The sequence below is a fragment of the Elgaria multicarinata genome, chromosome 1, assembly GCF_023053635.1.
Source record: "Elgaria multicarinata webbii isolate HBS135686 ecotype San Diego chromosome 1, rElgMul1.1.pri, whole genome shotgun sequence".
Classification (NCBI taxonomy): Eukaryota; Metazoa; Chordata; class Lepidosauria; order Squamata; family Anguidae; genus Elgaria; species Elgaria multicarinata.
The window spans coordinates 62,006,230-62,019,938 of NC_086171.1; the positions used below are offsets into that span (position 1 = coordinate 62,006,230).

The 13,709-nt window shown below is 41.9% G+C and overlaps 1 protein-coding gene across 1 annotated transcript in view; it reads right to left on the reverse strand.

Annotated features, from left to right (window-relative positions):
- Positions 1–12,992, reverse strand: part of LOC134400660 (transmembrane channel-like protein 2) — a 42,034-nt gene extending 29,042 nt beyond the window's left edge. Inside the window, exons 1-5 of the mRNA XM_063129126.1 lie at positions 12,931–12,992; positions 10,342–10,432; positions 8,386–8,467; positions 4,814–4,920; positions 2,111–2,209 (exon numbers count right to left, since the gene is read on the reverse strand). Of these exons, the coding sequence (XP_062985196.1) occupies positions 2,111–2,209; positions 4,814–4,920; positions 8,386–8,467; positions 10,342–10,432; positions 12,931–12,977 (426 nt within the window). The 5' untranslated portion in view covers positions 12,978–12,992. The remainder of the gene's footprint in view (positions 1–2,110; positions 2,210–4,813; positions 4,921–8,385; positions 8,468–10,341; positions 10,433–12,930) is intronic.
- Positions 12,993–13,709: the final 717 nt, after the last annotated feature.

The window sequence follows — 13,709 nt, forward strand, 5'->3', positions numbered from 1 at the left end:
TTCTTTTGGCATTCATTAGAAAGATTATTTTCGGCTTGGGGGTCTTGCTATGCACTTACATTTCATTTCCCAGATTTTTTTCCTATTGCAAGCATAAAAACAAAATTATAGCCTCCAGAACGCTCTGTCAGAAGGGTTGTCTTGAGCTCAAATGAAGCCCATTCTTTCCTTCTGCCTGTCCTCTGTTACGTAACCCATTTGATGGAAAAGTAGTGTTTGTCTTAAAGTCTCTCTCATATGCACTTTCTAAAGCAGGGTCTGCTGGGATCAGCGTTGCTGACTGTTCATTTATTTCCATCCTTAAATCTAACCTCAGCATTTTCTCAATATTATACTTATGGGGCATGTCACGCTGAGCTTCGGTGAATTCGCAGGCAGACTGGCTCCGCAGACTTCCAAGGCATCAGCATGGCAGATGGATCATGACCAAGTGAAAGGCTGATGTTTAGTCTACCCATTCTCATGGTGTGTACTATAAATCAAAAGGGGACATGTTGTGCCCTGTGGGCCAGATTAGCTCTGTAGGCCAGAGGTTCCTCATCCCTGATGTACCTGTATAGGGATGGTTCTCAGGACTGATTCACACGTTACCTGACATGTACTTCACATACATGACTCAGCACTTGATGTACATCACAGTGCTGAGTGACTCACAGTGGGATAGGTGTGAGCTGATAACACTGAGAGCATGATGTCTCAGGGCAAACCAAGTCATGCTGCTTCATAACTGGATGACACTGGGCCATCCCTCCTATTAGGCAGAGTGAAGCAGAAAATTGTGTTATTAATTCATTATTATTGTTGAATTTTTAATGTCAGGGAGGGGAGAGGTGGTCGTGGGATTTTCTGCCTCTGGTGCCAAAGGCTGCTTTCAGACAATGGTCCAGGTGTCGTTTTCCATTTGTAACTCACCAATGCTTCCCCATCTCTACTTCTGTCTTTTTTTTTAACCACAGAAAATCAGTAAAGAGCGAAAGCTGCACAATGTCCTTCGACCAATAGCACTACAAGCCATCCATCTGGAAACACCCAAAGTAACTTAACAGCCATTGCAGGCCCAGCTGCATTTTTAGTTTTCCACAAAAACAGTGCTTTTAAATGGATTTAAGCATTCATGATTATTGAGTCAAAAGAAGCACATTCATGGAGGGTCACCCTACATTAATTTTGTAGTGTGTAGCTGAGGGTAATAACTTTTTTACTCTGGAGTAAATCTGCACAACCCCAATTCAGATGAGGACTACTGTGCACTGGGAGGGAAGGATTAAAGCTCCCTGTACACCATTTCCCCCTGAAATTCTTCACTACTACATGGGGCTTTAAAAAGTGGGGGAGTCTTCATTGGAGGCTTTTTCTTTTTTTCTATTTAAAATCCCCTGTGGGGGCAGGATTTAGGGGGAAATGGCTGAAGGGGCAGGTTTAATCCATGCACATTGAATCTAGGCTCGCTCTCACACACATATGGTATGTGTGTATTGTGTGTGTGTATCATTACTGGCACACTATGCAATTAATGTAACATGAAGTTTGACCCTGAATGTCATGGTTGCCACTTTATTTTTCTATGCTGTGTTGATTCTGTTTGAAATGTATAGATCATATGGGACAGACCAACGACGGGGCTATTTCTTGTTCTAGCTTTGTTGGCTGCCCCCCAGGAATGACAATGATGAAGGAAGGATCTATGTCATCTACTCTCCAATCATCTGCTCCCTTCACAGGACAGGCTAACTTCACTGAAGCAACACCTATATCATACATCAACTGAAGAATGAGCATAATGTGTGACAACACTCAAGAACATTTCTCATAATAATACGGGTGAAAAAGGAGTCAGTTGGTATGCCGCCAAACAATTCTATGGAGCTTTGATTCCCTAATTTTATACTATTGCATTTTTTGGGCCTTCTATCATGAACTATTCTGAAATATACTTATTTCAATGTTATGATTGTCACTAGAAATTAACTCCAAAATGCATTCTGGAATTTTGCTGGGTCTGTTCACCTCCAACTTCATATCACAAAAATCTGAGGGCCAAAGATGTGGATTTGGAGGGTTTTGGATTTATCCACATGTCAAAACTGTACATAAATGTGAAAGCTCCTACCTCAAAATCCCAAAGAACAGAGAAATCCATAGCTTTTGGTTGCTCAGCTCTGGGTACAATTTTTCTAGGAATACTTCCATATGATGCTCCCATTAATACCTGGAACAAATTAATCAATTTTTATGGTATCGGAAACATTGCAAACATTTCTTTAATTTCTTGACTGATCAGTAACAGAACACAGCAAATTTCATTTCATGCTGGTAAGGTGCATTGATCTATGTGAAACCAAAATATCAAAAGTTTCTCCATTTTTAACCTAAAGTTAAGACTGTGTATTTGGATTTAAGTTGGTTCTACTAGTTCCATTGACTTATTTGGCTGCTTCTTAAGATCCAGCTATAAGGCTCTTATAGCACGTCTAGTCGAGCATTCTATTTGCACAGTGGCCAACCAGACACCGATGAAAAATCCACAAGCAGGACATAAGTGCAATAATAGCTTTTCCCTCATGTTCCAAAACAACTGAATTTGTCTAATCCTCCTTTAAAGTTACTACAAGATGTAGCGTGGTGGCCATCATTAAATCATGTGGTAGTGAATTCCATAGTTTTAAGTATGCTCTGTGTGAAGAGGACTTTCACCTTTCCTGAATCTCCCTCCATAGGCCTTTGGTCTGATCCAGCATGGCTCTTCTTATATTCTTATAGACATTCAATTAAACCAATGGAACTAGCACTGGGTATTGAACTTGGTTGTGAATTATGGATAGACAAACATATATACACTTTGCTGACCAATGTTCAAAATGAAAGACCCCTTGAGTAAGCCTAAGCATCTCTTGGGATCCTAGTTACTAGACTTTACACCAGTTGAGAAGAAGCTGGTCACTTTTACAGCTCTTCTGAGAGTTTTTGAAGATTTCAGTTTCTAAATTAAATGGTACAGCTTCCTTTGTTCACAGCTTCAATATGACATTGGAGCAGGATCTACACTACTGCTTTAAAATGGTGTATAACAGTAGCGACAACTGTTGGGGCCCAGGACACACTCCATCTACAGTTTTCAAACCATTTTCAAAGTGTCTTATCCTGCTTGGCGTAGATCTGGCCTTAGACAGTAAGCCATATGAATATGGCATTTTACTTAAATACATTAATACATTTCATTCTAAGGTGGAATGGGTTTTAAACTTGACACTGGCAAAAACTTTTGTGCTAACATTGGAAAGAAATCTGTTATTCTGTCTATAAAAGAATACTTATTCTAGCTGTGGTATATAGTTGGCATGCCAAAATTAGCAACACTATCAGCAATGAGATGTTAAATTTTAAAGGGAATGGGATCCTTTGCTACATATTAGAATAGAAAATATAGAGTTTTAGTGAGTTGGAGAAATTTTGTATTACATTTTCCTCCCTTTAGAGTGGGCTCTTATTTTATACTGTTCTACTGATCTGTTGTAGTGCCTGTACTGTTTTTCCTTTCTGAAAATCAACTAGAATACTGGTACTAAAAAAAAATCTCTATAAAACCCCAATCACCCATACACTTAAGCAGTCTCCTCTTCACAAGCAATGTTTAAAAAGCGTCTTTCATACAGCAGCAATTTGAATTCCACTCATTTTGGGCAGATGGCAGAGCTCTTGTTGCCATGAACGTCATGGGTTATTTTCCCCTTGAACACAGTAAAAGGATTATGTTTATCTCTCTATGCAGCACTCATCCCTCGACAAAAATCAGGATCAAGTTGGGGGCATTTGTTCATGCCTGGAGAGAGGCTTTGTGGTATATCATCCCAAAGTTTGTGAAATAATCTTAGCGCTCTCTCTCTCTCTCTCTCTCTCTCTCTCTCTTTCTCTGTCTCTCTCTCTCTCTATTTTTTATTTATTTATTTATTTATTTATTCCATTTTTATACCGCCCAATAGCCGAAGCTCTCTGGGCGGTTCACAAAAATTAAAATCATCATAAAACAACCAACAAGTTAAAAATACAAATACAAAATACAATATAAAAAGCACAACCAGGATAAAACCACGCAGCAAAATTGATATAAGGTTAAAATACAGAGTTAAAACAGTATAATTTAAATTTAAGTTAAAATTAAGTGTTAAAATACTGAGTGAATAAAAAGGTCTTCAGCTGGCGACGAAAGGAGTACAGTGTAGGCGCCAGGCGGACCTCTCTGGGGAGCTCATTCCACAACCGGGGTGCCACAGCGGAGAAAGCCCTCCTCCTCTCTCTGTGTATGTGTGTGAATATAAGGATTCAGGAGGATGGGGCAGACATATGGTAGCAGTAAGAAGAAGGCACAAGGTGGAGTTTGTTCTTTTGTAAAACTATATCTTTTTAAAAATTTCCTTTAGATTGCCTTGATGAAGGACTCGATTTAGTCCGGAACTTGTCGGCAATAATAAATCCTCTCGGACACACAACTCCTGGTGCCACCAGTTGCCTTTTGACTTTTTTTCCTCACTCATACAATTTGTCACCAAACATTGTTCTGTTTCCTCTAATGGAGCAGTATTTGGTAATCTAAATTGCAGACACGCTACCTGCCAATCTGGATGAGGACTGCAGGGTGGTGGTGGTTAAAGGTCACCTATGCCGCATGCTAGGTGCACAACTCCATGCAGATAGAAAGGGGGACCAGGATAGCCTTCTATATGTGATGCGTTATAGCCCATACAATGTGACCACATGCAACTTAATGTCTCCTGTGTTCAGACCAATATTTACTGAGTATTATTTCCATACTTACCTCTGGAATTATAACTAGTCCAAATATTAAGCCAAACAGGACTAGGTTTACCCCATACATCCATCGCAAAAATATGAAATAGGAGGCCACTGAAGAACCAAAATGACCTTAAATAAGGAAGAGGTGCTATTAGAAAGGTGCTTAGTACAACTTCAAACTGATTTCCCTATAGTCTAACACTGATTCAGTTTGTTACATATCTGCACCAATATAACTCCATTTCTAAGTTGAACCCCTCATTTTTGTCTCCTGCTGTTCATTTATACTTAAATATTTGAGATTAATATGGTGAACACAAGTTGACTCCAGCCCAGGTACACAACTTCCTCAGGGCCTGCCTTAGCAACCTCACTGCCCAAAGCAGTGCCCAAAGCCACTTTCCATATTGGCCTTCTCCTCTCCAGCCCACACATCTACTTTGTCTCTGCTGTTAGCAGCAACAATTCGAAAAGAGAAGCATTTTCAAATTGACTTTTTAAAAATGCCCCCCCCCCCCCCCGCTGATGCTGACTGCCTGAAAAAGAGAGACTGGCTAATGTGACCTTGCACTGATGCTATCACCTTGAAAGAGAGAGAAACCAGTCAACATGTCCTCCCAGGTGCTGTCTACCTGAAGGAGAGACATGGAGCATGGCTAGATGGGGCGATATCCTTGGGATCGCCCGGGGATCGTCCCTGTATGTCCACATGATGCACAGGGCATCCCGGGAGCAGGGAGGGATGATTCCTCCCTTTCCCCAGGATATTGTCCTACCCTTCCACCCCACTTTTTCCCGTTGTCTCGGGATGATCCCGAGACTGCGGGACATGTGGCCCGCCGCCACGGTTCCCCCCAGCTCCTCGTGAGTAACAGTGAGGAGCTGGGAACTGGAGCTCGGGGGTGGATGGGGGGAGTGTGAGCTGTTGTTGTTTTTTTTAAAAAAAAAAACACCTCATGGTTCCCTTCAAGCGCTCCTTTTCCTTTAAAATAAAATCCAAAATGGTGGCCACGACATTGCACGCTGTGTGTAGATGAGGGGGACAATCTCACAATCATAAAATCGTGAGATCATCCCCCTCAACCCCCCTCGTCTAGCCATGCCCATAGTTTCCATACCCTACATGTTGCCAACAACTTCCACGAAAGAGGTGCATTTTGCACCGCAGACCAGATGGGTTCCCCTCTGCCTTTAACGCCTTCATCTTCTCAAGCACAAGTTTCATCACTCTATGGACAGCCAGGCAGGCAGGCAGGCAGGCAGGCAGGCAGGCAGGCAGGCATCACTGTCCACCAATACTTTTTCTGACAAGGGATAACTGCCCTCTAACTCCTGCTGGCTGCTATGCAATGAATGGAAACCACTGAAGAGTGACTTAGCAGCCACCATTTGGGGAATGAGAAAGTATTGGAGAGCCAAGTTGAGAAGGGTTGTAGTTTTCCCACAGAACAATGCTAAACTAGAACTTTTTTTTTTTTTTAAAAAAAATCAAACTATGTAAGATTAAAATGAAAATGTTACTTCCTATGCACCTACCAGGGGTCCTGCCCTGATGATATGGACAGGGTGATCAGCATATGTTTATTTATATCTTTATTTATTATTACATTTATATCCTGCCTTTTTTCCTTCTTAAGGAACCGAAGGTGGCACACATAATCCTCCTCCTCCTCTCCATTTTTTAATACTGCTGATAAAATTTACTCACTTTGTCATGCTGATCATACGGAGATAAATGCGTTTCTAGGCTTCAACATCCGGAGCTCAGAAGAACTTTACTGCATCTTTTGGCTGCTAGGCTCCACTCCCTCTCCTCTCCATTTTATCCTCACAACAACCCTATGAGGTAGGTTGGGCTGAGAGTCTATGGCCTTAGCTAGACATAACTTTTATCCCGGGATCGTCCCGGGGTCATCCCTGCCTGCTCCCGGGATCCCCTGTGTGTCATTTACATGAACAGGGATGACCCCGGGATGATCCCAGGATAAACCTAAGGTCTAGCTAAGGCCTGTGACTGGTCCCAACTCACCTAGTGAGTTTCCATTGCTGAGAAAAGACTAGAACTCAGATCTCCCGACTCCCAGTCCCTTACGAATGGGCTATGCCCATTAAATAGGCGAATGTCCCTTTAAACTTAGTTGTTGTTTTTTAAAAAGGGAACTATTTATAAAAAATTTAAAATTTCTTGGCAGAGCTGGCTAAAATCTGCAGGGATATTTAAGGGGACCAAGCCCAACAAGTTTCAGATGAATAGATGCAGAGAGCAATGTGCAAGAATAGCATCTGCAATTTGGGGGCTTTCCAAAAATGGATGCACTTATCCTATGTTTTTTGTGGACAATTGTTATAAAAATGCATACAGCATAGTGGTGGCCTAGTTAAGAAACCTGCAAAAAGTTCAGAAGGATAGGTACAACATTTTGTGTGTGTAAGGGAAGTGTTCGAATTTGGGGTGTGTGGGTAAGTGATTCACTTCCCTTTATCTCCTTACATGGATTTTGTGTGTGTGTGTGTGTGGGGATTCATATGAAAATGGCATATATTATAGCGATATCCCTAAACAAGAAATCGCAAAATTTCAGAAGGATAGGTGCAGGGGTTAGGGAGTTATGATGAATGAAAAATGGTTTAAGACCAGTTTGTGTTCTGCTCAGTTAGCACCAAAGTCACAGAAAGTGCAATAAAACGAACATGGGTGGTGTATAGATGCGGGGCATTCAGAAGCAGAAGGACTTGAACATCCAGCATTTTCCATGTAAGCACCCAATGCTACATCCTCGCATGTCCCACAGGCTCCACCAAAGCTCTTTTTAACATTCCTGTTCCTGGGAGGGAGGACTATCAAAGAGCACTAAACAATGGGCCAGACCTGTGATGTTTTAGTTCAACATCCCCCACCACCCCACACACAAAACACTTGAGCTGGCAAGCCCTAGTAAAACCATCCACTGTGATTAGAAGCCAAAGCTGCCAATCACAAAACTCCAGCCCCTCCTCTTCCCCTCCACTTTCCCCAACCTGCTGTTTTCTTTATATGGAGAACCTGCGGAGAAACGTAACAATTCTTTGGAATCCCGAATCTTCAGATTCAGTTTTGGTCCACTTTGCAGGAGGTCCCGCTTCGATTCGGACATCTCCTGAATCTGTCCAAATCAGCCTGATGTGGTTCAGCATTCGGCTGAATCTGATACACCCAACTAGTTAAGAAGTTTTTAAAGTGGTGAATCCCAGTAATTCCCTTCCACACTGTGAGTATGAAGGGATTGAAGATGACAGATAAAAAAATCCAAAATAAGGAATACAGTGATGCTTGGGTGTTTTTTGATTGAACGTTGGCACTTTAACTTCAATAAAATGGTTTTATTTGCATATTCATTTGGGAACTGTAGTTGAAAACAGAGTGAATTCATTTAGTAAATAAAAGATGTTCAATGGAACAGCAAGTGTGGGATGTTCGTCTGATGGAGGGAATGGCCATTATGTTTGCGTTGTGATGTTCAACATAACCATATTTAACAATTCCTTTTAGCATAGTCCTTTTAGTAAAATTCATATCTAGAACAGTAGATTAGGTAGAAAGAAAGGTTAACTTACTTTCCACTTCTTTTATCTTCATTTCCCAAGGTATACATTGTGTCTTAAAATTGTCAAAATCTCTCTTAAACTTGACCCATTTCTGGAAATAAACACAGTAGGAGGTGATTTTGTTCTAGGGCTGCAGGAGGCAAAGAAAGACTTATGGACTTCTTAAAATGATTTACTAGGCTCTTGAAAACGAAAGATGAGCCCTTCTCCTAAAGCTGCTGGATTTCAACATTGACATAATGAACTCTTGATTAATGAGAGGGAGGGTATGGGATTTTCTCTGCCTGTTCTTCCAAACATTTCCCTTTAAAAGATAAGTAGGGATCTTAGTGTTATATCAAATGTTAGCCCTACTTAGAATAGACCCATTGAAATGAATGGGACTTAATTTAGATTAACATTGGATGCAATCCTTGGGGCTCTCCTATTATTAAGCAGAGTGAGGTGGTGACCTCAAGCAGCTGATTTTAGGAATCATAAATGAACAACAAATTGTTAATTATTAAATTTATAGTTATTGTATTTTTACTGCCGGGGGGAGAAGTGCTTGTGGGATCTTCTGCTTCTTGTGGCAAAATAACCTGAACAGCCTTAGATACACTGGACAATATCAAACGACGTAATTCTGTTAGCATAAATGATGTTGCCCTAGAAGAAACTAGGTTCTGAACTATTGCACAAGAGAAAAATCCAACTAAGGTTGCATTTGCACAAGTATGGGTGTGCAAGCACTTGTGCATTACACTTGTGGAACCCTTTGTGCAACCTCCAACCTGTTGAGCAGAACTCTTGTGCAACCTGTTGTGCACTGCTTGCACAACCAATTGCACAATAGTGCTATCGCTATCTGAGCCCTGCCCTCTTTTGTATCTGGTCACTCTAGTCTAGCTCCTGCAGCTTTAACTGTTGAGATGAAGAGGAAATTTCATCAGGTGCTGCATGCATACAAATGACACCTGCTGAAATTCCTTTTTCAATACAACTGTTAAGATACAGGATCCCTGTCCTCCTTTCCATATGGTCACCCTATGTTTGGATAGAAAAATGTCCCACAACTTTCAGAATGCTGGCTAGGGCATGCTAGGAGTTGTAGGATATTTGTTTGTTTGTTTGTTTAAACATGCATCGTTCGCAACTATTCTACTATATCCACAATCCAATCAGTGGGCTAATAGCAAAGTTTTCAAATGCTGGAGTTGTGCTTATAAAGCAAGTCTTGCAGCCTTTCTGCATTATTTAAACACACACACCAATTACACAGTTGTAACAGCAAGAATCCAGTTTTTTTTTAAAGGTTTCTCTTCTCTTGTTTAAATATTGCATTTTCCCAGTGCTTCAATTGTGGGATTTTATTCCCAGGCCTAGGAAAATGAGGTTCTTCTTCTCTCCATCCATTGCAATGGAAGTATGTGAGTATCCCAGGTGTTTCTTAAAAAACATCTGTCACATCACTAACATAAGCAATACAGCTCCACCCCTGAGTTTGATTTTCAAAAATATTTAAAAGTTATATTAAAAAATTGTTTAGGGGTTGAGTGTTATCTCACAGTACACACTTCTTCAAAGAAGGACGAGGAGGAAGAGCTGGTGGTGGTGGTGGAGGAGACCAACTCTACTCCTGCAAAATGCCCATTTCTGGTTTTTCAGAGACTGTGCATTCTTTGTATGCTACACACATCTTGATTTTGCTTTCAAGATTTTTAGATTTTCAGAATTAATTTTACCATTTTGTGGAGAGATGCCTCTCTCCGTGTTTGTTTGTTTTCAGATTTCAACAGTTACTGCACCTTTGAACTTGTGTTCAAACGTGATTTTTGACGCATAGGTCGACATTTTGAATCCTCCTATTTGTGTTTTTAATGTCAGACATGCAGACTTGAAACTTCCAGGGGTAAAAATACATTACAAAAAGTACAAGAAGTATGGAAAATCCTCACTTAAATCAGAAATGCTTGTATTGCTTACCTTTGCCATCATCATTTTATACGCATATAACTTTTTTCCTTTGCCCTTTCCCAAGGCACCTTCAAATTTTTCTACAAAAGCTTGAGCCTCCCTAATTTAAAAAAATTAAAAGGTGATTATATTTATAATACTTCTTTTAGAAAAAACCAAACATCTGGGAGAGGTGGTAGAAGCTTTAGCCCTTTACGTTTTGTGGATAACAGATGAAGTGGAAAAAATGAAGCTATGGGAATGGCGGCAGCTCAATGGTGGAACATGAGCTCTGCATACCAAAGGTCACAGCTTTGGTCCCAGGATCTCTGGTTAGGCCTGGGAAAGTCTCTTATCTAAAACCCTGGAGAGCTGCCGGCAGTCAGTGTCAACAATACTGGGCTAGATGAATCAATGGTCTGAGTCGGTATAAGGCAACTTCCTGTGTTCCCAGGGCCAGGGCCAGACTATTTTGCGCCCTAGGCAAGGTGAGCTACTTGCACCCACCCCCAATTGCCAACTTCAATTCAGCTGTTCAAGAAGAGTTTCTGAACTATTATATTTTCCTTTTATTATGTTTTTTCTTAAAACAGCTAATCTGTATAAAACTGTTATCCTTAAAGGGCAGTACTGCACCCCTCTGAACTCTGCGCCCTAGGTGGCTGCCTAGTTGGCCCAATGGTAGCGCCGGGCCAAATGGTAGCTCTAATTGAGGATGCATGGCTAAGGTAACTCCTGTGGGCAGTGGGGGCAGCAGTTCTAGGGGTGAGCAGGGAGGGAGAGTCCAATGGACTTCCAGTTGGCCTCGCGCCCGGCTTTCCCTGCAATGGCTGATCCACTTGGTTCCCTCCTGCCACCCACCCCCCAAAAAAACCTTGCTTCAGAACTGAATCCGAAGTGGATTGTCCTAGTCCTGAAGTGCCCTGAACCAATTCGGGGGCAAGTCGTAGTTCCTGAATTGGCCTCCAAGGTGAGTTGTGAGGGTGTGTGTGTGTGCACAGCCCTAGCTCCTATGAGTTCTGCTGCAAACTTATGAGCAATACTAACTCAGTGGGCCTGTTTGGGCAACACGCTAATCCATGGTTCAGCTGCTAACCCTTTTGCAGCAAATGGTTAGTGAGCATGTTTAAAGTGTGATTATGTAGCCACCATGGTAAGGAATGGTTGTGGTTAAGCAGCATGGTTCAGTGTGTTGTCTGAACCAGGCCACTAAGCCATAATGTTTAGCTCAAAATGCTTAACCACCGTGGCTTAGTATGTTGTCTGAACAAGGTCAGTGTCATCATGAGGAAACCTGAAGTCACTTGTTGTAAAATACAGTTATACAGTGTAGTACAATTATCTGGGCTTTCTCCATCAATAGGATGTCAACACTAGGGGCAGTATCCAGAATTACTCCTAGTAACCTAAGTCCTATTCATTTCAATGGGCATACTCTAAGTAGGACTACCATTGGATACTACTCACTAAATACAAACTGGTTTCATTGTCATTGGTTCTCCTTCCCGTCCCTAGTTCATTAGGAGCTGTTGCATCATTGTCCATGAATAACTTTGGTTATGAATTGCACTATATCCAGATGACCCTCTCTTTCTCTTCCTGGTGACTTTAACTAGCAAACTCCCACTAGCTCCAGCTTCTTCACATTTAGAATGTTCAATGAGCTTCTGTACTCAGTGGAATATTTTTTATCACAGGAAGCATAGTTTTGTTGAGCTATGGATCTCCATAAAACCACAATTCCTTGCATTCAGTAGGAAAGCTCTGATAGATAGGCCCTTTCTACACCTGCCTTTCCCCCCAGGATTGTCCCTGGATCGCCCCTGTGCATCCAAATGACACACACGGGATTCCAGGAGCAGGCAGTGACATTCCCTCTTTGGTTATCTCTGTTTTACCCGTGGTCCTGGGACGATCCCGAGGCCCATGGGCGGTGTGGGCACTCATAGCAGTTTCTTCCCTTCCCCCTCTGAAGGGCCCCAAAGAGTGTTTGAAAGCTCCATCACACCTTGGAAGAAACGCTGGCTACCATCGCTTCTCTGTGAACACTTACTTCCTTGTTTACTTCCTGTTTGAAAACAAAGTAAACAAGGTGTACGAGGGCCATTCAATCCCTTGTTGTGAACATGCTGCTTCTCCCACACACAGAAGGAGAGCGCAGCAACTTTGGTTTAAAAAATATGTTGTCACCCCATTGAGCAGTGTCCCTTGGCCCTCATGTAGCATCTTGAGGGGGCTGGCAGGGCTACTGTGGGGAGGAGAGGGCAGGGAAGTCCACTTCCATCAGCCTCATTGAAAGTGCATAAATTTGGATCCAGCTCTTAAACTTTAAGCCAATCCATGTGGAAAATACATTTTTTTGCTTTCCCAAGACTCAAAGGGTGACATAGCTCTAGAGCCTAATCCTTGTGGAATAGAACAGCCTTCTAAACCAGCCTTTCCCAGTGCCCTCAGATGTTTTGAACTTCAACTTCCATCAGCCCCAGCTAGCATAGCCAATGGTCAGAAATAGTGGGAGTTGTACATCAACTGGTGGGCACCAGGTTGGGAAAGGTTGATCTACACACACAAACACACCGGCTGTGAAAACTAAATAACCAAGGAAGCGTTTTCAATTACCTCAGCACAGCTAATTTCTTGGCCATGCGCCAGGGTTTGTTTCTCATAACAGATATGAGTTTTTTCTTTTCTTCTACCTGCTCCTTTAGCTTGGCCAGCTCTTCTTCAGACAGAGACTCATCATCAGAAGACTTGGAAACAGATGAGGAAGAACTAGAAAGAAAAACACACGATCAGACCAAAGGCCAGTTCACACCATTATTGAGGGGGACGATGCTTGAAAAGCCTGCATGTATCAGCTTACCATAAGTGCTCATTTTATCATATGTAGCCATCACCACACAGAGGCAAAAACAGTTTTTAAAGAAGTGTTTACTGATGTCCTTTTTTTAAAAAAACCCTTTATTTGGTGGCAGATATAGATGCATCAGTTGGCCAAGGATAGATAGCTCGACACGCCCAAAGTATTACGTACATAGCTATGGCTTTCATGCATCCAGTAGTCATCTGATTTGGCTATAAACAAGATTAAGGACACAAGCCTATTTGTGTTTAGTCAGAGAAAAGCCCTACAACTCCCAACATGACCCAGCCAGCTAGTTAGCTAGTTCTTCGTAATCTGCTTCCAACTCTTCAGATGATGAGTATCTATCCAAACAGAGCTGGCCAGACTAAAGTTTTAGACTTTTTTCTGTTAAACCATACATAGGATTGCACCTTTAAGCTGCATTCCTATGTACAGGAATGTGGGAGTTCGGGCCGGGGGTTTAACTGGACCACACACACAATCAGGGTTGCCACAAAAAAACAGTCTTTTTATGTTACAAACTCCCCCCCCC